Here is a 23,798-nt window from a genome sequence, read left to right as displayed (position 1 = left end):
TGACCCCATGGACTGTAGCCTGCCAGGTTCCTCTGACCATGGGATTTTCCAGGCCAAGAATACTGGAGTGGGTTGCCATTTCCTCCTCCAGGGGATCCTCTTGACTCAGGGATTGAACCTGCAACTCCTGCATTGTAGGCAAATTCTTTACTAAGCCACAAGGGAAGCTTAATTTAATAATGAGTCTATGGATTAAATGAGCATGTCAGTCCTGTGGAAGGAAATGAGGGCTAAGAATGGCAACACCACTTGCCTGAAAAAGTACAGCATCAAACTTTGCACCTTAGAACACTATGTTGCTCCTAATACCTGCCTTCTTGTCTAACCCTCACCCTTCCATTTCAGGGGAAAGACATAGACTTTCCAACCTCTGGTGGTACAGAACTTGCAGCAGGAACTATGCATGTACCTCATCCCACTCTTGGTTCTACTTTCAGGATTGGGTCCCCACCTTCTTCCAGTCCCAGGAACCTGGTCCTATTAACCATTAATAGAATCCTGATCTTCACATACTTATCTCTTTTAACATGCATTGTCTTCATTCCCATTGGTCATCTTTATTCCCGTTTTGCTATTGAAAAGACCCAGGGAAGACCACAGCTCCTAAGCGGCTTTTTAACCCAGGCTGGCTGCTGTTAAGGTGTGGGCGCTGCCCTGCCTGGCCAGGTTTCAGGTGATAAGGCAGCCTGTGACTTGCTCCCTGCAAGGGGCAACAGTGCCAACCACCTTCCCTTCAGGCCACAGAGAAAGAAAGCAGTGAGCATGAGGCAAGACTGCCACCTTGTGGCGGAGATTGGTAACCAGAATGTCAGTTTCCCAGGCCTCAGCCTGGAGAAAGCAGCCGCGGGTGGTACCACACCAGGACAAACCACACAAACACAAGACTTAGATCTGTCCCTAATACTTTATTAGTCACCTATAGGCCTGTTCCCAGTTATGTGGGCTCCAAGGAGGGGGTCACCATTCACCAGCTCGCAGCTGGGAGCTTGAGAAGGACTTGGCCTAACCCTCTGTGGTCATGGACTGTGGAGTCTGAAGGAGCAGGTCTGACATTTCCTGGGTCAGTACAGAACACACAGGTAGGGGCACAGAGGCAGGCCAAGAGCCCAGGCTTGCCACCATCTGCCAGCCTAGTTGTGTTTGGAGAAATATTCCTTGCTGTCGTCCACATTGGGCTTGATTGTGTCACTGCCTGGTGTCCAGCCGGCAGGGCAGACTGTGGAAAAACAGGGATGCACAGGAGAGGCTTGAGTGCATGTTCAAGGGAGAACGGTAGTGAGGGGACAAAGAGAGGCGCAAGAGCATGAGTTGCAGAAGAAAAGGCCTAGAGCCAAGTGCTCCAGGCCTAAGACCATGCCACATGATGAAAGAAGCCCTCCATGCTCAGCTGCAGGACTGTCTGACATTTTTCGGGGGCTGTACCTCAAGGCATGTGGGATCTTAGTTTTCCGACCAGGGATTTGAACCTGTGTCCTTTATAGTGGAAGTTTCAACCACTGGACTGCCAGGGAAGTCCCTATTTTATTTTTTGGTCATGCCGTGTGCCTTATGGAATCTTAGTTCCCTGATCAGGGACTGAACTTGGGCCCTTAGCAGTAAAAGTTTGGAAACCACTGGACAGCCAGCAAATTCCCTGGCTGATATTTTAATTTCTTTCCGACTCCTTTAATTATATCTTTCTCTCTTAGCCCTCGTCCCAGTGGACTTCGAGGGCCAGTGGCCTTCACAGGAGAAGATAACTCTGATCCAATTAACATTCAAGCCTGCCTGCCTTGGTACAGGCCTTCTCAAATATCTTCTATGGAGTTCTGTTACCTCCCCAGTTGTCTGCCCTTATATTGGGGTAGTATCTCCCCAACCGGACTAGAAATTTCTTGCAGACCTTGAGCTGAATCTTCTCTGGGGCCCTCACATCCACTCCACACAAGCAATACAGCAGACCATGAACATATGTGTGCATGACCCAGGGGCTGCGTATGAACCCACATGTGGACACATGTGAATGGGTGTGTCTGCTCACCTTCCCCATGCTCATCTGTGTACTGGAAAGCCTGGACCAGCCTCAGAGCCTCATCCACGGAGCGTCCCACAGGCAAGTCATTGACGGTGACCTGGCGAAGGACACCCTTGCCGTCGATGACAAAGAGGCCCCTGAGATATCGGAGTTCACAGTGAGGAGCCGGGGCTCCCACTGTTAGGACCCAGGGAGGGAGCAGACTCCCTGCTAGCCACAGGGTGAGAGTGGTCCCCTCACCCTAAGGATGGGGGCTTCCCGAGGTTCCCACAGTACCTGTAGGCGACCCCCTCATCTTCCTTCAGCACGCCATAATCACTGGACAACTTTCTGGTTACATCAGCCAGCAGGGGGATGTTCAGTGGGCCCAAGCCTCCCTCCTTCCGGGGAGTGTTGATCCTGGGGGCGGGGGAGAGAAGGTTGGGACCTCAGGATGGCTGGTGCAGCAGGGTCCTTACCCTGTGATAAGGGCCTGGGTGCGATGAGGGCTGGAGAAGGGGGTGCTGGAGGTGAGAGATAAGCAGCCTGAAAGCAAGTCTCAGGGAGCCCCACCCACCCCACCCTGAAGTGGCTGCAGAGGCTGCTTCCCACAACTGGGAAGACTAAGTTAATACTCTAGCAAAGTAACTTCACGTGTGCAGCAGCAATGGGAGGCAGAGAACCTGCCCTGAAGTCCTCTTTCGAACTCTTAAACTGGAGTTTCCATCTGGCTCAAATAGTTCTTGGGAGGGAGGCTGCATTGCCTTAACTGAGATAAAACATTTATCAACGCCCTATGCCACAGAAACTGCTTTCCAAAGGCTAATTACTGTCATCATCCTGAAGGACTTGGGAATCACCCTCTCCATTATTTTCTTGCTGGGAAAGGCATACGCAGAGGTTGCCCACTGACCAGGAGAACACACAGCTGGGGCCCTAGAGAGGTGTAGGTTTAGTTGTACCCTCCCTCCTTGCTGGTGATCTCCATTCCTACCAAGCCAGGTGGGTGAACTGAGAGTCGACGGAGACGCCCAGCACCTCGCAGTTCAGCTTGTGGAACTCCTCAGCACGGTCGCTGAAAGCTACGATCTCCGTGGGGCACACAAAGGTAAAGTCCAGCGGGTAGAAAAAGAGGACCACGTACTTCCCTGGGGAAAGGGGTGGGAAGAGACGAGGAGTTGGGGCTCGGGCCCTCTAAGGCTTGTGCCCCGCCCCCACCGCGGCCCCCATCTAGGCCCTCACCTTTGTAGTCGGAAAGCTTCACCTCCTTGAAGGCGCCATCCACCACCGCGGTGGCCTGGAATTCCGGGGCGGGCTTTCCGAGGTGCGCCTTGCCGCAGGCCATGACTGAAAGCTGAGAGGCCCCCCCCGCCCCACCCACGCCGGGTCAGTGTGCTCTGGACGACCCTTTGTCTTCACTTCCCAAGGTCACGCTGCATATCCGGCCGAGTTACCGAGTCAGAGCGACGGAGACACTTGCGGCCCTGCCCCGCACCCTGTCCGGGACCAGGTCGGCGCGGCCGGGAGACTTTAGGAGACCCGCCCACCTGGACAGCTAGGGCGGCCGGGCTGCGGCCGCCCGGTCCCCAGCTAGCGTGTCGGCCGTAGCGCGATCGCGCAAGCCCACCCGCCCAGAAGATGTCGCGAGTTGGGGACGGGAAGCATGGGGATGCGGCCGGTACTCCAAGGTTCTGGCCTCGGTTTCCCGCCCCCCACCCCCACTCCCACTCCCGCAAGGACAAAGGCAGCCGCTACGGCGGGCGGAAAACAAAGGCGGCCGGCGCTGAGGTCTGGATTGGGCCTGAGCTGCTCCAAGGGGGCCCATCGCGCAGCGCGATGCACTCTCGGTGTCCATACCTGCGTGGGTAAGGGCGAGACGCACGGACTCTCGGATGCACGGACTTGATTTCGCAGGGCCAAGCCAGCCCAGACCAGCGGCGCCTTTTATAGTCGGCCCGAACCAAGACGCCTAGGGCACGGGGAGGTGGGCGGACTTACGGAGCGGTCGGGTCCACTGCAGGAAGCGCAGGGGAGGGGAAGCAGAGCCGGCCGCGACCACGCGCCCGCGAGTGGCGGGGGGAGACGCGCAGTCTCCGGCCCAGACCACTACACCAGACTGCGGGGGGTGATGCGCGGGGCCTTCTCTTTGGAGCGCGCCGGGGTCGGTTGGAGTCCGGCATGGCCCGGAGCCGGGCGGCACTACTACTGCCGTCTCTGATGCTCCTGCTGCTGGTGACCCCTTCCCAGGTCTCCCCCGACTACCAGTACTTCGGCCAGCAGGGCGAAGGGGACACCTGGGAGCAGCTGCGGCTGCAGCATCAGGAGAAAGGTAACTGCAGGCCCCGGATATGACACTGCAGAAAGGGGCCTCATTTGCCCCCACCTCACCATCTGGCTGCAGATAGACCCTCCTCCAGGGACTTCAAATTTCTGCCTTGCTGAGCCCTGGGGGTACCTCTTGGGCTGGTTACTTTGGCTTAGTTTTCTCATATGTAAGTTAAGATAATGTCTTTAAGCAGTATACACAGGGAGAGGGGAGTGGACAGGCAATAAATACCAATGCAGACGTGTCCATAAATTCATGGATAAGTGCTGAGAAAGGCAGAGATAGAGAAGGCAGGGCGCATGGAAACTTCCAAAGTCAGAGAAGGCCTCCTGGCTGAAGATAGGTAACCAGTGCAGCCAGAATAACAAGCAAAAAGCCCCAAATGCGAAAATTTAAGGGGAGGAGCGTGCCAGTGAGTCAGAACAGCAAGTGCCAAGATGGAAAGAGAAATGGAAAGAGGCCAGTGTTGTCTGGCAGAGGCTTCATGAGGGCATGAGGTGTCAGGACTTTCTGAGCCCCAGACTTGAGCTAAGACCTGTCAGCTAGGGCCATAGGGAAGAGTCTGTAAAAGAACAGTTGTAAAAAAAAAAAAAAAAAGAACAGTTGTAAAGGGCGTCTGATAAATGCAGCTGCTTTAAAAGTGGTCAAGATAATTGTTTTTGTATTCCCATGCATAGCCAGGGGCTTTAAGTACCTTCATTATGCTAATTATGTCCTTTAATTTGCCACCTGGTAATGCTGCTGGTCAGGTGACACTGGACTTGTTGGACCGGCTTGTGATCACAGCCTTGTAGAGAGGAGTCACCTTCAGACGGTGGCCACCAAGTGTGTTGTACCACACCCCCAACTGGACAGGCAGGCACAGATGGGACGTGTCATTTTGCAGCCCATCTGGGCCGCTCACCAGATGTGTGAGCTTGGAAAGGTGGGTTGCTCTTCTTAGGTCTCAGTTTCCCCACCTGGGACTAATGGGAAGATTAGAGACCATCTGTGTCGGGCTAGGTGGCAGAGAAACACAGCTGAGCGAATATGCTGTTGTTCAGTCGCTCAGTCGTGTCCGACTCCTTGCGAACCCATGGGCGGCAGTTCGCCAGGCTTCCCTGTTCTTCACCATCTCCCGGAGTCTGGAACTGTTATTTGTTAGTATCTTTCTCCTCCGCCCTCCTTAGAATGCGGGGATATAGGTTCCCCCTCTACCTGGCTCTCCATCCCTAGAATTGGAAGACTCTGTCCTTGGCCCTTGGGGAAAGTGGCGCTGTTTCTGCGACCTGGGCAAGCAGGAGCGCAGCCGCGAGGTGGTGGGCACGTCGCCGGGTCCGGTGTTCATGGACCGCGAGAATCTGGTGCAGGTGCGACCCTGCCGGCAACGGGACTGTTCATCCTGCGAGCCGAACGACTGCGACTGGAGGCTCTGAGCCCGGGTGAGCAGCGGGCGTGGAGGAGGCGCCCCCCCCGCCCCCCCACACGCACCCTCGGCGGGCTGGCTTGTCGGGGCCCTGAGTCCCCAGGATGGGAGGAGAGAGAGGAAGGGCTGAACGTGGGAGCGCGGGCACGAGGCGGGCATCGGGAAAAGGAACACTAAATCTGGGGCTTGAGCAGAGCGTGGGAAAGGAGAGCTGAGTTAGGAGATGTGAGACCCGCTGATATCCGAGGAGAAAGGAAGATAGACGGTGGGGGTGGGGAAGGGGAAAACGGAGACGGAGGAACAGAAACCCACAAGCTGAGGGCGTGAGCCCTGATGAAAGCAGAAAATAGAAAGAGATGCATTCGTTGGAACAAATCTAGGAGGCGTGCTCCTCGCTAAGACGTGAGAAAAAGGGAAAAGAGCAGAGAAGGGGGCGAGGGCTTGAACCCTGAGTTTGGCAGGGGGAGGGAGCCTGCTTGATGGACGAAGACTCTAAGCCGGATTCTGGAGAAGTCTGGGATCTCTGTTCAGGGGTAGAGGAGGATTAGCCCAAAGAGAGGATACGAAGCGGGCGGGGGTAGGGGGGAGGCGCTTCCGGTGAGCTACGAGGGAGTTGGGGGTTCCAAGTCCGAAGGTTTGAGTCCAGTGGGAGCCAGAATTCCTACTATAGGGGGCTTAGACTGTGTGGCGCTCCAGGGACCTCGAACACAGGAGGGCCTGAAACCAGATGAAGGCCGGGAACTCGGTGATGCGGACACCGAATTCTCGGAGTCTAGTGGTGTTTGACCTTCTGGGCTTTGACGGGGCTTCCCACGTGGCTCAGACGGTAAAGAATCCTCCTGCAATGCGGGAGACTTGGGTTCGATCCCTGGGTTGGGAAGATCCCCTGGAGGAGGGCGTGGCAACCCACTCCAGTATTCTTGCCTGGAGAATCCCATGGACAGAAGAGCCTACAGTCCAAAAGGTCGCAAAGAGTCGGATACGACTGAGCGACTAAGTACAGCACAAGCTTTGATGAGGTCGAGTCCTTCAAGTCTCCCCCTCTATTTCCCCTTGTCTGCCCACTAGCCGCAGCGGGAGGAGCTCCAGAGACACCGGGGCGGAGCTTGGAAAGCGACATCGCCCACCCGGTTCCCCAAGCGCGGAGCTCGCTTGTCAGCCTCGGAAACTACAATTCCCAGGAAGCCGCACGGCAGCGGCGTCGGCGAAGGCTGCGCAAACGTCAACGGCGGCTGGCGTGTTGGGGGCGTGTCCTGTGTGCCGATAGGTCGAGAGCTGGCACTGTTGCGGAGCCCGCGGAAAACGCCCGGGGAGACCTTTCCTTGCAGACTTCCTTACTACGGCTGGTGGCGGCGGCCGAGGCGGCATGGATCTCAGCGAGCTGGAAAGAGACAATACGGGCCGCTGTCGCCTGAGTTCGCCTGTGCCTCCTGTGTGCCTCAAAGAGCCCTGCGTCCTGGGCGTCGATGAAGCGGGCCGGGGCCCGGTGCTGGGTGCGCCCCCCAGGGCTGGGTGGGGGAGGGGCATGATAAGGGGAGTGCAAGTTGCAGTGGAACCGGAGCTGGGGTTGCACCAGCCTCGGGAAGGGGGGTGATAGCGGTGATGGCGATGGCATTGGTGATGGCACCGAAAAAAAAGCGGTGATGATGGACTAGAGGTGGCGGCTTTCACGGGCTCACTGGACTCCCTCTTCCGCAGGCCCCATGGTCTATGCTATCTGCTATTGTCCTCTGTCCCGCCTGGAGGATCTGGAGGCCTTAAAAGTGGCAGGTGAGCACTGAGGTGCGTCTAGGGAGGGGGTTCCTGGGCATGGGCACTGGTGGGTGCAGGCTGGAGGGGGAAAGCAGGAACTGCGGGATCCAGCCCCTCCCCTTCTCTCCCAACCCTCCTCCCAGACTCAAAGACTCTGTCGGAGAGCGAGCGGGACAGGCTTTTTGCGAAAATGGAGGAGGACGGGGACTTTGTGGGCTGGGCGCTGGACGTGCTGTCTCCAAACCTCATCTCTACCAGCATGCTTGGGCGGTGAGGGGTCCCGGAGGGTGGGGGAGGGGGCCGGAAGGAGGGGCAACCAGAGTGGGTTGGAAAGGATGGGTGGCTGGAACGAAGTTGACTCGGTTCTGTCCTCCACCACAGGGTCAAATACAACCTGAACGCCCTCTCTCATGATACAGCCACAGGGCTAGTGCAGTTTGCGTTGGACCAGGGTGTGAACGTGGCCCAGGTGAGCTAACTGTTGGATTGCCCCCATTTGATCCTCTCAGGATAAAATAGCAGTGTAGAAGTGCAGTGGGTGACTCTGCATCAAACATACCTAGAATATCAGAAACGTGTGTTACTGCTGCTGATGTCCTACTGTTTTTATTGTATTGTATTGTCTTTTTTTTTTTTTTTGGCCACACTGCATGGCATATGGGATCTTCATTCCCCCACCAGGGATTGAACCCACACCCACCCCTGCTTTGGAAGCATGGAGTCTTAACCACTGGACTACTAGGGAAGTTCCCCCAACTGTTTCTTCCACCCCAAATGTGTGCTCCACTGAGGACCATTGTGGAGCCCCCAGCCTCACCCCCATCTAATCTCTGTCTCTATCCTAACAGTTCAGTGTCTAGAACGAATCCCACATGTTTGCCTCCATTCTCCCCCAGCCCCCTCCCCTACCAGCAGACAGTCATTTATATTTTTGGAATGTAAATCTTGACATTTAATTTTCTGAGCACCGTGGGAATTAGGAAAACTCACAAGCAAGCGGAGAAATGAGATTAAATCACCAGAGAGAAATAGAAGTTGGCATTGCAGCCAGTGCTCTGAGGCAAAGAACAGACTGTTTTGAGAGAATCAGAAGGGCAAGTACACTTGAGATAGGGAGTGTAATAAGAGGCCTTGCTGAGGAGGTGGCTCAGGTCTAGGACTCTGTGCAATGCCTTGGAGACAAACAAGGACCTTTGCCTACACAAAGAATATGGAGCTGCCTATACAGTGCTGAAAACAGACAGACAAGGACCCTACCCTCAGGGGTTCATGACCAAGTCAGGGGAGACGGATGGGCAGCTGGTAAGCACATAATAAAGGTAGTTTTGAGAATAATAACAGCTATGGCGATCCCTTGTCCTGTTCCTTTTCTGACCCCATTTCTGTTCCAGTCATGTGGTCTCTACTGCTGTCCAGAGTACTTGGCATGGTCCGGCCTCAGGACCTTTGCACTGGCTCTTCCCTCTGCCTAGAACACTCTTTCTCTGATCTCCCCATGGCTCATTCCCTCATTTCCTTCAGGCCTTTATTAAAATGTCACCACATCAGAGTGACTTTTCCTAAAATACCCCTGAACTGTTGAAAATTATAACCTCTTCTCAATCTCCCCCATCCTTTATTATTTATCTTCTCTGTCTGTGGTCCTCACCAGAGTGTCTACTCTGGCGTGTTCACTGCTGTGTCTCCAACACCTAGAGCAGCCCGTGGCATGCAGTAGGTGCTCAGTAAATGTAGAATGGATATAGTGTGATCAGGGAAAGCCTCTTTGGGAGGTGATGTTTGAGCTGAGATCTGGATGCAGCCTGGGCCTGGTCATGAGCTGAGAGAAGAATATTCCAGGCAGTGGGAGCAGCAGATGCAGGACCATGAAGCTGGGCCATCGGCACAGTTGTTTTTTCTGGGTGTTTGTTGACTGAGTACATTTCTCTCACCACGGCAGGTGTTTGTGGACACCGTGGGGCTCCCAGAGACATACCAGGAACGGCTGCAGCAGCGTTTTCCTGGCATTGAGGTGACAGTCAAGGCCAAGGCAGATGCCCTCTACCCCGTGGTCAGTGCTGCCAGTATCTGTGCCAAGGTTAGGCCCGCACTGGCCATGGCCAGCTCCCAGCATCCCCCTGGGCAAGGAGGCAGGCGTGGCTGCTTCACGGTGCCTGTTGGAGATCCCAAGTGCCTGTTTTGCCCACAGGTGGCCCGAGACCAGGCCGTGAAGAACTGGAAGTTTGTGGAGAAACTGCAGGACCTGGACACTGATTATGGCTCAGGCTACCCTAATGGTGAGCAGATGGCAGCCACAGTAAACTAACAAGGTGGGCTTGGCGTGCTTCTGAGGTTTTCTAAGTTGTTCCTCTCAGCCTACTCTGCAGCAGAAGAGGCTGAGGCTCAGATAGGGGGGCCACCTGCTTATGTGTGGTAGCGCTGTATTCCAGCTGGCAGGCACCTCTTCCCTTCTCCCTCCCTCCCTCCCTCCCTCCCGGCTGTCTCTCTGGAGCTCCAGTGAAGCACAGAGGCTTATGGTGGACCTAAGGGGCAGAGTGAGGGGTACCAGTTCCTGTCCAGTGATCCCAGCTTGAATTCATTGTTTCTCTTCATTAGGAGGCTCAGTCTCCTGGTTGTAAGGTGGAAATGACTGTGCCCTATCCCCGGTAAACTCTGCTGAAGACACACAAGGCCAGAGGCAATGATTCAGTGCCTGGGTACCAGGAACCCTTTGGCAGTTGGGTGGGACAACCTAGCAAGTCTGGGACTGGACTTAGGTGAGGCCAAAGGGAGGAAAACCAAGTCTAGGCCAAACACAGTTTGGGCAGTGTTCATTGCTTACTGGGCACCTCGTATGTGCCTTGCAGAGCCAAGCCCTGGGGATTTAGCCATGAGCAAAGCAAGCAGGGACCTCCCTGTGCCCACTAAGTTGGTGGTTGCATGGGGAAAATGGGTGTTAACCTAATGGTCCACAAATGCTGGTTCAGTGCCTGTTGTCCCTGGGGAGGTAAGCGAGATGACCCAGAGGCAGTCTCCCTGAACTTCACCTTGAGCACCTGTTCTCAGGCAGAGGATCTGTGAGAACAGCCTGTGCAAGGGTCTGGAGACAGGAAGATGTCTCAGACAGTGATGAGTCCCTCGGGTACTCAGGAAGAGGTCTGAGATGAGGTGGTGGGCTCTCAGATGCCAAGCTGAGAAGCTAAGACATCACGGCAGGGCTCTCCCACTGTCCACCCTACCCTGCCCCCAGATCCCAAGACGAAAGCCTGGTTGAGGAAGCATGTGGACCCTGTGTTCGGCTTTCCCCAGTTTGTCCGCTTCAGCTGGCGCACAGCCCAGAGCATCCTGGAGACTGAGGCAGAAGATGTGAAGTGGTAGGTGTCTGGAAGCGAGGGTGAGAAGCCAGGGCTCCGCCCTGCCTGGGAGGACCAATCCCCCAGAAGTTGGAGTCACCGCCTCTCTCCCACAGGGAGGACTCAGAGACTGGGGATCAGGAGGGGCCTGGGAAGATCAAGTCCTACTTCAGTGAAAGCCCCCAAACCTGCCTCCGCCTTCCCCATCGGTACTTCCAGGAGCGGGGCCTGGAGTCAGCCACTGTCCTCTAGGAGCCAGCCTGGACCCCATTTACCTGTCCCCCATCACCCGTCCCCCCTCAGTTCATGATTAAAATTCTTCAAGGAAAGCTAAGTGTGGGGATTCTACTTTGGGATAGAAGTATGTTCTGTCTGCGTCTGGACCCAGTCACTGACTTCTGGAACCTAAACAGGATGGGTATTGGTTGATTTAATTAGATTTTTTAAATGCCTGGTAGATTTGTTTGATGCAGAATTAGGAACCAGTACGCTGAGAAGCTAAGGGCTTCCCAGTGGCACTAGTGGTAAAGAACCCGCCTGCCAATGAAGACCACATAAGAGACACAGATTCGATCCCTGGGTCGGGAAGATCCCCTGGAAGAGGGTATGGCAACCCACACCAGTGTTCTTGCCTGGAGAATCCTGTAGACAGAAGAGCCTGGTGGACTACAGTCTATAAGGTCACAAGCAGTTGGACACAACTGAAGTGACTGAGGGTCCCACCACATACCACACTGAGAAGCTCCCCTTCCATACTACCCCCCAACACCCTGGTCGACTTAATGGGGTGTCTCAGTCCTTTGTGGCCTGTTGTAACAAAACACCACAGGCTGGGTGCTTTATAAACAATAGATACTTAATTTAACAGTTCTAGAGGCCGGAAATCCAAGATCAGGGTACCAACCCAGTTGGCTTCGGGGAAGGCCCTCATCCAGATCACAGACTGCCGTCTCCCTGGGTTCTCACGTGAAGGGGTGAGGAATCTCTGCAGGGTCCCTTTTATGAGGGCACTAATCCCACCCATTAGAGAGCTCCACCCATGTGACCTTGTCCCCTCCCAAGGTGTAAGGTGTCCTCCTTACACCTAAGACCATCTTTGGGGGTTAGGATTTCAGCCTGAGTCTTTTGGGGGCTATACAAACATCTGGACTATAGCAGGTGCCTCTTAGGCCCTTCTGGAGGTACCTTGGCATGTTACAGGTATATATACGGATACATTGTAACTGAGGTTCCATTTTTTAAACAAATGAAAACAAAGTATACCTTAGATAGTCTGCATAGCTGTTTTTAAAATAAATTGTCTTATTTATGTTTCAGCTACGGCTGGGTCTTCCTTACTGTGCTTTTCTCTAGTTGGGGCAATCAGAGGGTGCTCTCCAGTTGCGTTGCTTGCGCTTCTCATTGCAGCGACTTTTGTTGTGGAGCCCAGACTCTAGGACACATAGACTTTGGTGGTTGCTGCTCTCGGACCCAGTTGCCCTGTGGCGTGTGGAATCTTCACACACCAGGGATCGACCTGTGTCCCCCACATTGGCAGCTGAATTCTTAACCAGTGGACGACCAGGGAAGTTCAGGCATAGCTCTTTTTACCACATATATCTTAGGATAATTCAAATACGTGTCCAGAAGCCTTCCTTGTTCTGATAACAGCTGCAGATTCCTCTATGGTGTGACTGTCCTGTTGTTTATTTAACACCTTGAATAGACCTTGAGTTATGCCCAGCTTTCTGTTAAACTTGTACAGCAGGGAATGACAGGTTTGCCATCATTTTCTCACTGTTGTGTCTGTAAGAACAAATTTCCGGGGGTAGGTTTCCTGGGTTAAAGAGACTATCTAATTTGAATACATCCAGATATATCCAGATTCCCTCTGTGAAGGCTTGTGCTCAGCAGCACTCCCACAAACAATGTAAGTGAGCGTTAGTTTCCCTCACAGCCATGCCAGCACCAGGACAAGTTTGTCTCACTCCGTGAGAAGTTTGGAAGTCAGGAGCTCAACATTAAATACTGTCTTTGTTTTTTCTGTTTTTTTTTTAAATGTTTTGTTGCATCCGGTCCTACTTGTGACATGTGGGATCTCTCACTGGGGCCCATAGGCTTCTCCTGTGGCCCAGGGGCTCAGTAGCTGCAGTGTGCAGGCCAGAGTGCAGTACGTGGGACCCTAGTTCCCCGACCAGGAACTGAACCCACGTGCCTTGCATTTGAAGGCAGATTTTTGACCAGTGGACCACCAGGGAAGTTGCAAAGATACTGGTCTTTTAGTCCATCTTCTATTTTGCCAGTTTAGGTGGGTTTTGCCTCTCATGATCCCAGGATGGCTGCCACGGCTCAAGATATCACATCCCAACCTTCAAAGGCCTCATCTACAAGTAGCCACCTTTTCTTTTCCTGGCTGAAAGCAGGACACGTCTATCCCTGAAGCAGTCTGTTGCAAGGGGAATGGAATATCTGGGGTAAAGGATTAAATACTGATACCTGGGGGTAGGGAGAGACTCCATATCTGCCCATTCCCCCAATTCTTGATCCCCAGACACACACCTTGACTAGAACAGTAAGATTTTATTTCACCCTCTTTTTTAATTTCACCTTTTTGGTTTTTTTTTTTTTTTTTTGGCTGCATGGCCTGTGGGATCTCAGTTCCCTGACCAGCAATTGAACCCAGGCCACAGCAGTGCAGGCACCGAGTCCCAACCGCTAGACCACCAGGGGACTCCTGAACAGTGAGATCTTAGCGGAGAAGGAGAGAGAATATTTGGCTGTGCCAGTTCTGTGTTGCAGCGTGTGGGATCTTTTGGGAGGGCTGTGTGGGATCTGACAGTACCTGGACTTCTGTAGTTGTGGTACATGAGCTTAGTTAGTTACCCCATGGCCTGTGGAATCTTAGCTCCCCCTGGTTGGGGAGCTGAGACCCCACAAGCCATGACCAGGCATCGAACTCACATCCCCTGCATTGGCAGGCAGATTCTTAACCACTAGACCTCCAGGGAAGTCCCAGCATGAGAACTCGTGATCGTGACGTGTGAGATCTAGTTCCTTGACCAGGGGTCATACCCAGACCTCCTGCATTGGGAGTGTGGAGTCTTAGCCAATGGACCACCAGCCAAGTCCCAGCTCTTCACTTTTTAGTAAATGCTGTGATGGCAAAAAAAGAAAAACCAGGGCATTGTGGGAATATTATTTATGGAGTGTGTATTATCCGTCAGCCAAGGCTGCCATAGGAAAGTATCTCACACTGGGATACTTAACCAACAGAAATTAATTTTCTCACAGTTCTGGAGGCAGAATCCAGGATGAAAGTATCGGCAGGGTTGATTTCTTCTGAGATCTCTCTCCTTGACTTGTAGACGGCCATCTTCTTCCCTGTCATCCCCTCCCTCTGTGTGTGTCCTAATCTCTACTTATAAGGACTCCAGTCATAAGAGATTAGGGCCCACTCATAGGACTTCAGTTTACCTTAACTGTCTCTTTTTTCAAAAGTTTATTTGTTGGTTTATTTTTGGCTGCGCTGTGTCTGCCGCTGCACAGAAGAGCTACTCTAGTTTCAGTGTGCAGGATTCTCTTGGTTGCAGAGCGCGGGCTCTGGGACGTGCAGGCCTCAGCAGTTGTGGCTCGAGGGTTCTGGAGCACTGGCTCAGTAGTTGTGTTTCAGGGGCTTAGTTGCCTCATCGTGTGTGGGATCTTCCCAAAGCAGGGATTGAACCTGTGTCCCCTGCATTGGCAGGCGGATTCTTAACCACTGGACCACCAGGGAAACCCCTTAACTGCCTCTTTTAAGGCTTATCTATAAACATATTTACATTCCGAGGTACCAAGTCTTAGGGCTTCAGCATGACTTTTGCAGGTGGATGGGTGCAATTCAGTTCTTGAGAGAACACCCCTGCGCTCTGTGAGTCCTGTGCTGGACATGGGGAAGCCAGGGCTGACCAGTCACAGTCATAAGCCTCCACTGAGGATCTGAGAGCTCCCAGAGTGCACATGGGGAGACCAGCTCCCGCCTGGAGCTCCTGGCCTAGAGCCTGAAGACCTGACTGGCTGAGATCTGAAGTGTGAGAGGGATGAAACAGATAACAGAATAGTAAAAGTGGTTCTGGGCTTCTCTGGTGGCGCAGGTGGTAAAAGAATCCACCCGCAATGCAGGAGACCCGGGTTTGATCCCTGGGTCGGGAAGATCCCCTGGAGAAGGGAGTGGCCACCCACTCCAGTATTCTTGCCTGGAGAATCCCATGAACAGAGGAGCCTGGCGGGCTTCAGTCCGTGGGGTCGCAGAGTCGGACCTGACTGAGCGACTAAGCACACGCACATGCAAAGGTTGTTCTGGGCGGTGGGAGCGGCAAGTGCAGAGAGCTGAGGTGAGAGGACCTGGCTGCAAGGAGGCCCCAGAGGAGAGGTGATGAGGCCAGACCTTGGGAAGAGCCGTGACCAACCTGTTTTTCCGCCTAAAGACATCTTTCTATTTACTCCTCTGCCTGTGGCTATCACTATAGTTACAAAATATAAAACCTGATTCCATTTGTTTTTGTTTGTTTGTTTTTGTGTTTTGTTTTTTTTTTTAATTCACCTGCAAGGCTTGTGGGATTTTAGTTCCCTGACCAAGGATCAAACCCACACCCTCTGCAGTGGAAGTGCAAGATCTTAACCACTGGACCACCAGGGAAGTCCCAGCCTGATTCCATTTGTAATTCTGCCCTTTTCTATGCCATAAATGTTGAGTATCTCAGACTTGCCTCCTTCCCTCTCAGAATTACTAGAAGTACAGTTCATCTTGGAATCATTGGACCTCTGACAGCTTCCCTGATAGTTCAATTGGTAAAGAATCCGCCTGCAATGCAGGAGCCCATGGTTCGATTCCTGGATCGGGAAGTTCCCCTGGAGAAGGGATAGGCTACCCACTCCAGTATTCGTGGGCTTCTCTTGTGGCTCACCTGGTAAAGAATCCACCTGCAGTGAGGGAGACCTGGGTTCGATCCCTGGGTTGGGAAGATCCCCTGGAGAAGGGAATGGCTACCCAACTCCAGTATTCCTGGCCTGGAGAATTCCATGGACTCGCAAAGACTTCCCTGGGGGCTCAGATGGTAAAGTGTCTGTCTACAATGCAGGAGACCCGGGTTCGATCCCTGGGTCGGGAAGATCCGCTGGAGAAGGAGATGGCAATCCACTCTAGTACTATTGCCTGGAAAATCCCATGGACAGAGGAGCCTGGTAGGCTACAGTCCATGGGGTCCCAAAGGGTTGGACACAACTGAGTGACTTCGCTTAAGGAGAAACTGTTACCCTTTTTCCTCCCAGCTGGTGACAAGCAGAAACTAGGGGGTACTGTCAAGCTGTAACTCACAAATATTTCTTCTAACAAAAGCCTAGTAGGACTTCCCTGGTGATCCAGGGGATAAGACTCCACGCTACCAATGCAGGGAGCTCGGGTTTGATCCCTGGTCAGGGGAACTAAGATCCCACATGCCGCAGCTAAGACCCTTGCATCACAACTACTGAGTCCGTGAGCTCCAGAGCCCATGCACCATAACTTAAGAAGCCTGTGTCCCACGAGGAAGGCCAGCAGCATCAAGTTCACCAGGCAGTTATAAGTGTGGAGTCCAGCTGTTTGGAACTGAGGCAACCTTCCTAAGACTGTGATAGAGAACCAGGAGAATCACAAAGAAGATGGAATTGGGTGGAAAATAACAAATAAGTATGTGAGTGAAAAAAAAAGATGTGGAGTTCAGGTTCCCACATCAGACCTGCCTAAGAACCCCAAGGTTTTATTTAAACTGAAGTTGACAACAACGTTTGCTTCTTGAAAGTTTCAGATGATTGCTCCCACACTCCTCAGTACAGCCTTGTGGGTTTTTTCCTCTGATTCCATCTCATTCATCCCCTTCTGCCCATTTTTCAGTTCCTGTCCCAAGGTCCTCCAATCTCACCCTCCCCCTGGCTTGCTTGCTGGTGGCCCACAAGAGTGTCAGTCGGATGGATCACCCCCCCCCCCCCACTTAAACCTTCTGTGGCTCTCACCCACCTCGTTAACTGGTCCAAGTGCCTTTGCCTAGCATTCAGGGCCTTCCACGTTCTGACCCCAACGTCCATGCTCTGTTCCAGGCTTTCTGAGCAGCTGGGAGTTCCCAGAACCTGAAACCCTCAGGCCTCCTTAAATGCTCTTCCCCATGGCCTGCCTAGCACTCCTTCCAAGGTTTACCTCACTCCTCTTCCTTGATTGCCTGTTTCTCTTCTTTGTCACAATAGCAGTATATATAAAACATCAGCAACAACAGTGATTATGGATGATGTCTACATTTATTGAGTGTTAATTACATGCCAGGCATTTTGTAAGCATTTTGTTTGACATCCCTACCATTAGGAGATGGAGCGTAGAACACCTCCCTTTTAAATAAGAGCTGTCTTTAGTGACTCAGTGAATAGAAAGCAGAGGTGACACTGTGTGACTTTTTTTTTTTTTTTTTGGCCACACTGCATGGCTTCTGAGATCTTAGTTACCTGACCAGGGGTTGAACCGAGGCCCTGGCAGAAAAAAATGCTGAGTCCTAACCACTGGACAGCCAGGGAATTCCAACACTGACTTCTACAACTTGCTAATCAAAAGTGAGACAACTTCCACATTCCACATGACTCTCTTTCTTGGGACACGTACCTGTAGAACCCAATGGCTTGTTATAAGGAAACCCAAGCCACTGCGATGGACCATGTGTAGTTATTCTGGCTAACAGCCCCAGCTGAGCTTCACGGCAAGGGCCAGCACCAACCACCAGATGTGTGAATGTGATTCCAGTCCCATCCACGATCTGAAGTTGCATGAGAGAACTTGAATGAGAGAGCCACCCGGCTGAGCCCAGGGAAAGTCCAGAACCATGAAAGACAATAATGGTTGTTTTACACCACTAAGTTTGGAGTTATTTGTTACACAGTATTGCATACCATAACAACTTGTATTAACTCATTCATTTCTCCCAATAACCCTATTAGAGGAACAATTATGATCCCCGTTTTACAGATGAAGAAACTGAGGCTCATAAATGCTGGGCAATATGCCCAAAGTTACAAAATGAGTAAATGGTAGAACTGAGGTTTGAACCCAGGTGAATATACTACAGAGTCAAGGTCATAGGCACCAGTCTCTGTGGTCAATATACCATGACTCCCTGACCAGCACTCCTTCCCCTTCTCCTGGTTCCAGCCCATAAATTTCTTTAGTGGAGAGGCAACCGCTCCCCTATCCATCAGTTCATGTGGCTCAGATGGAACTCATCTCACCATGGACTTTGGGTACAAACAAAACAGGTCAGGCCAGTGAGAGCACAGCACCTCTCCTGACGCAATTATCGACTTTAGTGGTGGGCTTATGAGGAGATTGGATCAATGAGAGCCAGCCCTGGAAACTTTGTTGGTTTTACAGAGAGATAGGCCCTTTTTTTTTTTTTTTTTTTTTTTCACTAAAATCACGGAGTTGCTGGTCCCTCTTTGCTAACGTGAAGAGATCCTATCTCAGAGTACAGCCAAGAAAAAAAAAAAACAGATTCCTAACATCATTTAAGAAGCCAGATACAGCCGTTCCTGAAACTTTTATCACTGTCTTGGCTAAAGGCTTTAATTTTTGTTTTGTTTTTGGCCGTGCCTCAGGATCTTCGTTCCCCAATCAGATCAAACCTGTGCCTTCTGCAGTGGAAGTGCAGAGTCTTAACCACTGGATGGCCAGGGAAGTCCCTAAAGGCACTTTGAACTGAGTTTGTCTCTGGCATCTGAAAAATGCTAATATGCTACTCTCTCAGTAGGACACTTTGCTTCTTATGTTATTTCATTTTCCTTGAGGGCAAGGAATGGGCCTGATATATCTTAGCACAGTGCCTGGACACACGAGGCATCCACCAATTTGTGCTATTGAACAGAAGTAAAAGAGATACCCTAAAGGGATATCAATCCTAAAGGAAATCAACCCTGAATATTCATTGGAAGAACTGAAACTGAAGCTCCAATACTTTGTTCACCTGATGCAAAGACTCAGTGGAGAAGACCCTAATACTGGGAAAGACTGAAGACAAAAGGAGAAGGGGGCGGCAGAAGATGAGATGGTTACACAGCATCACTGGCTCCACAGACATGAATCTGAGCAAACTCTGGGAGACAGAACCGTGGAGCCTGGCAACCTACAGTCCACAGGGTCGAAAAGCATCAGATGCAACTGAACAGGATCCTGGTGACTGAACAGCAACAAAAGGGATATTGCCCCTATTTTCCAGGTGAGGAAACTCTCTCTCCTGTGGATAAGGAGGAGGATTAAAGACTAATGTTTACAACCCAAATCCCGAGTCTTGAGTCCAGTCCTTTGCTTTAGGGCCAGGAATTGCATTTGTTTTGGCTGAACCTCGAAGCGTGCAGGATCTTAGTTCCCGGACCAGGGGTGGACCCCCCTGCAATGGAAGCTCAGAGTCTTAACCACTGCACCACCAGAGAAGTCCCCAGGAAGGGCATTTGGGAGAAATGGAGGAAGGAAAGAAGACACCTCTTGGGTTGCTTAATGAGAGGTGAATGCCATAGAAGGGTGTCTGGAGATCTGTACAAATCCGGAAGCTTGGTGGGACTGGTGGCACCCGGTGGGCGAGCACACCTCTGCTTGTCAGTCCTCCTTCTGGACCCCTCCCGATTTCTGGCATCCGAATATTCCAAGTTGTGAGATGCTCTAGGGTATAGACCAGCCCTCACTTCCATGATCGCACCAATCAGTCGCTCTGACTTTAGGACCTGAGGATTCAAGAGACGCTTTCTGGCAACTATCCCTTCCACCCATTTCCCCCAAGAAGCAGCCACATCACGTGCTCTAACTGGAAAGTTTATTTAGGGGGTAGAGGGAAAAAATGAACTATCAATACAGTTGGGTTATTTCTCAAATAATCTGGGGAGGGACGAGTCTTTGGGGACCTAGGGAGGAAGGATGGGACTCTGGAAACTAGAAGGCAGAGAGGGCCAAGGGTGGGACGCTGGCTGTCTTGAGGGGCGGGGGCGGGGGTGGGGCAGAAGAAGCGTATCTTCCACTTAGGGCCGGGCGCCCCCTAGGGGCCGCTGCCACTTCCACTGCCACTCCCGCTGCTCGCGGAGTCCAGGATCCCGGTGCGAGAGCGGCGCGAGCGCCGGACAACGGTTCCCCGGGCCCTTCGTGCGCGTCTGGGACGCGGCAACATCGAGACGGAAATGTTGAGGCAGTGAACAGAGCCGGGATCCGCCACTGGTAGCGCGTCGCCCAGAAGCGAGCGGCAAAGCTCCGCTCCGTCTGCAAAAGTCTGGGGCGAAGGAGTGGACTCAGGACCTGAGTGGATGGAGTCCAGGGACCCAGGGGGCTGTGGCGAGATCTTAGGGCAGGCTATTCTCACTTCTGGGTCCTCCCGGGAGTCTAGGGGCCAGGACCATAGTGGGGTGAGGCCATGGGGAGGGCGAGCTCTTACGGGGGTCTCAAGGGGCTCCTGAGAGTGGGGAGAACCAGATTAAGACTGAGGCCTTGGGGAAGGAGACTCCGATTTATGGCCCTTCCCCTGGACTGTGAATGGACCTAGAGCAGAGACCATCCTGTGTGTGTGTGTGTGTGTGTGTGTGTGTGTGTGTGTGTGTTAGTCGCTCAGTCATGTCCGACTCTTTGTGACCCCTCGGACTGCGATCCGCCAGGCTCCTCTATCTCATGGAATTCTCCAGGCAAGAATACTAGAGTGGGTTGCCATTCCCTTCTTCAGGGGATCTTCTCAACCCAGGGATCGAACCCAGGTATCCTATATTGACAGGCTGATTCTTTACCATCTGAGCCACAAGATAAGCAGAGGTTAGGGAGAGGGCAAATCTGGACTCAGTGGACCTTAGAGATGCTACAGATATATCCTGCTATGGAGATTGGGCTGTGGGAGGGGAAAGGGTGGGAGTTTTCGGTGTGCCATGCCAGTCCAGACTCTGGGACCTAGACGTGTTGACCCTGGACACAGTAAGGGTAGGTGTCAGTCTCTTCCCTGGTTCCTCTGCCCCATGCTCACCTGCCCATAAGTAGTGCAGCCAGGCTCGCAGCCCCTCTTTTCGAGGAGTGGGAGCCAAGTCGGGCTGCAGATGACGTCACTTTCGCAAGTGGCAAACCTGGGAATGGTGTGTGGAGAGAAGAAGGTGGAGAAAGGCTAGTGGGATTCCTGCTCTCCAAGGCTTTGCCCCATATGTCCCTTACCAGATCCAGGCCCCGCCTCTTAGAACCACGCTCCTACAAAAACCATTCCCTAGATTTCAACCCGCCCCATATTCTCTGCATTTACCCAGGACCCTGTCACTTGAGAACTCATTCTTGCCCACCTCAGACTGTCTGTTCCAGGCCAGTCCCACCCTTTTAGTTCCTCTTCTCAATCAAGAGGCCCTACCCTTTAAAAAAAAAAAAAAAAAAGGTCTTGCTCCACGGATGGCTACTCCTCCGTACTGCCAATCATAGAAGCCAGGGTTTCCACAACCTCTGCCGTTGTCTGCTGCTGCTGCTGCTAAGTCGCTTCAGTCGTGTCCGACTCTGTGCGACCCTATAGATGGCTTAGAATGCCTCGTCCTTTAGACTTGGAGGCTTTGGACTCGGGCCACGCCGCTTCAGGTGCCCGGAGGATCAAGAGGCAGATCCCTCGTTTGGCCCCGCCCAAACTATAGGCCACGTCCCTCAGACACCGCCTCTCCTACCAGGCATCGCAGAGCTCAGAGCAGAGCGGCTGCCTCTGGCGCACCCCCAAGAGCAGCAGGTGGAAACGACTGCGAAGGGCAGCCTGGAGGTGTACCAGGAAGGATTCGCACCTGGACATCGAGAGAGACAGGACGGATAGGTCAGGATGCGCAAGGGTTTTGGCCCCTAGTTGGGCAACCCGAGCAAAGAACAGAGAGACACGCCCGAGGTGGGTGTACTCACCTGGGGCTCAGCTCCCCACAGCGCACTGGGAGGAGCCCAGAGTCCGATGCCTCTGGTGGGTTCATCTCTGAGGGAAAAGAGGGCCGCAGAGAAAGGGACTCCAGCAAGTTCCAGTCTTGTGTCCTTACAGCTGAGGAACCAAGGCTTGGGGTCCCTCCAAATTGGGAAACCCTAATTATGTAAGTCCTCCCAAACATAAAAATCAAAGACACTTTGCTTGGGATGTAAATGCAGCTTCAATTAGTAATAACCACAAATCAAAATCAACTTGTCATTTATTACATTCCTGGCAGCGATGTAAGTTCTCATATGGTTACATATACTCCTTCACAACATCCCTATGAGGTAGATCTGTTATTTCTCCTCCTTTCTTAATGGTCCACATGAGGCTCAGAAAGGTTGAGTGACTTGCCCAGGGTCACACAGCTATGAAGTGGCAGTTGGGATTTGAACCTAGGTAATCCGCGCTCTTTAATCACCACTAGATCCAGGTGCCTCCTTCAGTCACCCTAAATCCCTCTGGGAAGGAAATTCTGGCATTGTTGTGGCTGAGTTGAGGTTTCTGGATGTTAGAGTTTAGGCATAATCTGGAATGCTTACCTTCCAGGTGCAGCTGGTCTGTGCCCAGATTGGTCGCCAGCCCAAGGTGTCTCTGTGATCTAGCTGGGAGTGGGTGGCTCCCTCCACAAGCCCCCAGCAGCATCCATGCCAGGGTCAGCTGCAGGGCCCAGGCCAAGGCCCTGGGTCGAGTGCGACCCCTGCAGGCCATGTCCGCCTGAGATGAGAGGTAGCTGGGATGCAGGATGAGGTTCAGTTGTCCCTTTCTGGTAGCTTAGGGTGGCACTGTCCTGATGCACAGCCAGGAGACAGTGCCAGGCAGACGAAAGAATGGGCAGCTGATGAGGAAGCAATAGCCAAACAGTAAATTCCCCATGGGCCACCAAGGCCTGCCTCTGACCCAGGAGCCCCCCATGGGGGGCTTATGTCCCTTCCATCCCTTCAGGTGCAAGTGACCTCACTCCTGTTTGACCATGGTTCCCCATCTCCCTCCCCTGAAACAATCTCCCACTCTACAGGACCCCAGGCAACCTCCTCCATCCTCTAAGGGGACGTCCGGGATTTTCCAGTCCCCTCTTCTGTCCAGTAATTCCATCCTCTCCTCTGCCCAGTCTCCTCCCTCCTTCCCACTCGATCCCTGCTGGCCCCTTTCATGGTCATCTTCTCTCTCTCAGCCTACAATCGGCTTAGGAACTGCCACCCAGGGCTAGACCTTTGGAGCCAACCTTGACTGTGGCAGGACTCGGGTTCTGCCCCTGGGATCCAAAGTCCCCAGGGCAGGGGATACTGGGGGTCTGTGAAGTCAAGGCAATTTTTTCCCCCTCTCTTCTTCCTGTGGCCACTTCTGGCCACCTCTCACCTGTTAGTCGAACTGGAGTCTAGGCCGCTGCTGAGACACCTCAGGCTCAAATCCAGGAAACAACAGCTGAAAGGGGCGTGGTTGATGCAGAGGAGTGGTTTTCCCTAACCCCTCCCTCTGCTCCAGGGAACCAAAGACCAGAGGATCTGGGGCTGGTGTGTACATGTCCTTGTGTTTGTCTTTACGTAGAGCTTGTGACTTAAACTCTGTATGTGTGAAGAGTGTGTGTGTGTGTTGGATGAGGGTGTGTGTGTGTATGTGTGTGTGTGTGTATGTACTGAGAGTTTATATGTGTTTGTTGTGTGAGGGTATGCTTATGCAAATCTCTTGGGTTTGTGTGCATGTATGTGTGTATGTTCAAAATCTGGGTAAGGAGGTCTGTAAATGTTCCAAGCCTAGTGTATCCAGCTGAGTAAGAGTCAGGTAATAAATGCTGGGGAGAGGGATGTAGGAAGAGGGTAGGTATCCTGCAGAAATACTGTGAATAGGTCGGTGGATAAAAGTTGTTGACTATGAATGTTGACGATGAGTGAATAAGGTACCATGTGTGGAGATGGTGTGTGTCTCCCTCTAAAATGTGTGTGTGCATGACCCCTCTGAAGTTTCTGTGAATTTTTGTCCCCTACAAACATTCCCTCAATTCATTCAACAAACATTTATTGAG

At 52.6% G+C, this 23,798-nt stretch overlaps 4 protein-coding genes across 6 annotated transcripts; 2 read left to right on the top strand and 2 right to left on the bottom strand.

The window, feature by feature from the left end:
* Positions 1-885: 885 nt before the first annotated feature.
* Positions 886-4,346, bottom strand: PRDX2 (peroxiredoxin 2). Of its 3 annotated transcripts, none has more exons than XM_069590916.1 (6): positions 3,851-4,346; positions 3,236-3,347; positions 2,988-3,141; positions 2,291-2,413; positions 2,021-2,151; positions 886-1,216 (listed from the first exon to the last, which is right to left on the bottom strand). In XM_069590916.1, exons 2-6 carry the CDS (start codon positions 3,336-3,338, stop codon positions 1,131-1,133), a joined length of 597 nt encoding a protein of 198 aa, XP_069447017.1. In that variant the 5' UTR covers positions 3,339-3,347; positions 3,851-4,346; the 3' UTR covers positions 886-1,130. The 3 variants fall into 3 exon arrangements, with proteins under 3 accessions (XP_069447017.1, XP_069447018.1, XP_069447019.1); XM_069590917.1 differs by having other exon boundaries at positions 3,236-3,426; positions 3,851-4,020; XM_069590918.1 differs by having other exon boundaries at positions 3,236-3,489; positions 3,851-4,006.
* THSD8 (thrombospondin type 1 domain containing 8) lies at positions 4,027-5,740 on the top strand. Its single transcript, XM_069590919.1, has 2 exons — positions 4,027-4,322; positions 5,535-5,740. The coding sequence occupies exons 1-2, from the start codon at positions 4,172-4,174 to the stop codon at positions 5,732-5,734; spliced, it is 351 nt and encodes a 116-aa protein (XP_069447020.1). The 5' UTR covers positions 4,027-4,171; the 3' UTR covers positions 5,735-5,740.
* Positions 5,741-6,792: 1,052 nt separating this feature from the next.
* On the top strand, positions 6,793-11,137 carry RNASEH2A (ribonuclease H2 subunit A). Its single transcript, XM_069590915.1, has 8 exons — positions 6,793-7,217; positions 7,423-7,494; positions 7,620-7,746; positions 7,858-7,945; positions 9,416-9,553; positions 9,665-9,752; positions 10,706-10,829; positions 10,925-11,137. The coding sequence occupies exons 1-8, from the start codon at positions 7,091-7,093 to the stop codon at positions 11,058-11,060; spliced, it is 900 nt and encodes a 299-aa protein (XP_069447016.1). The 5' UTR covers positions 6,793-7,090; the 3' UTR covers positions 11,061-11,137.
* Positions 11,138-19,625: 8,488 nt separating this feature from the next.
* RTBDN (retbindin) lies at positions 19,626-23,182 on the bottom strand. The gene is made up of 6 exons (XM_069590914.1): positions 23,135-23,182; positions 22,318-22,613; positions 21,718-21,784; positions 21,495-21,605; positions 20,825-20,921; positions 19,626-20,089 (listed from the first exon to the last, which is right to left on the bottom strand). Exons 2-6 carry the CDS (start codon positions 22,484-22,486, stop codon positions 19,862-19,864), a joined length of 672 nt encoding a protein of 223 aa, XP_069447015.1. The 5' UTR covers positions 22,487-22,613; positions 23,135-23,182; the 3' UTR covers positions 19,626-19,861.
* Between the last annotated feature and the right edge of the window lie 616 nt (positions 23,183-23,798).

This window comes from Ovis canadensis, chromosome 5 (assembly GCF_042477335.2).
Source record: "Ovis canadensis isolate MfBH-ARS-UI-01 breed Bighorn chromosome 5, ARS-UI_OviCan_v2, whole genome shotgun sequence".
Taxonomy (NCBI): domain Eukaryota; kingdom Metazoa; phylum Chordata; class Mammalia; order Artiodactyla; family Bovidae; genus Ovis; species Ovis canadensis.
This window is presented reverse-complemented; position numbering and strand designations above follow the sequence as displayed.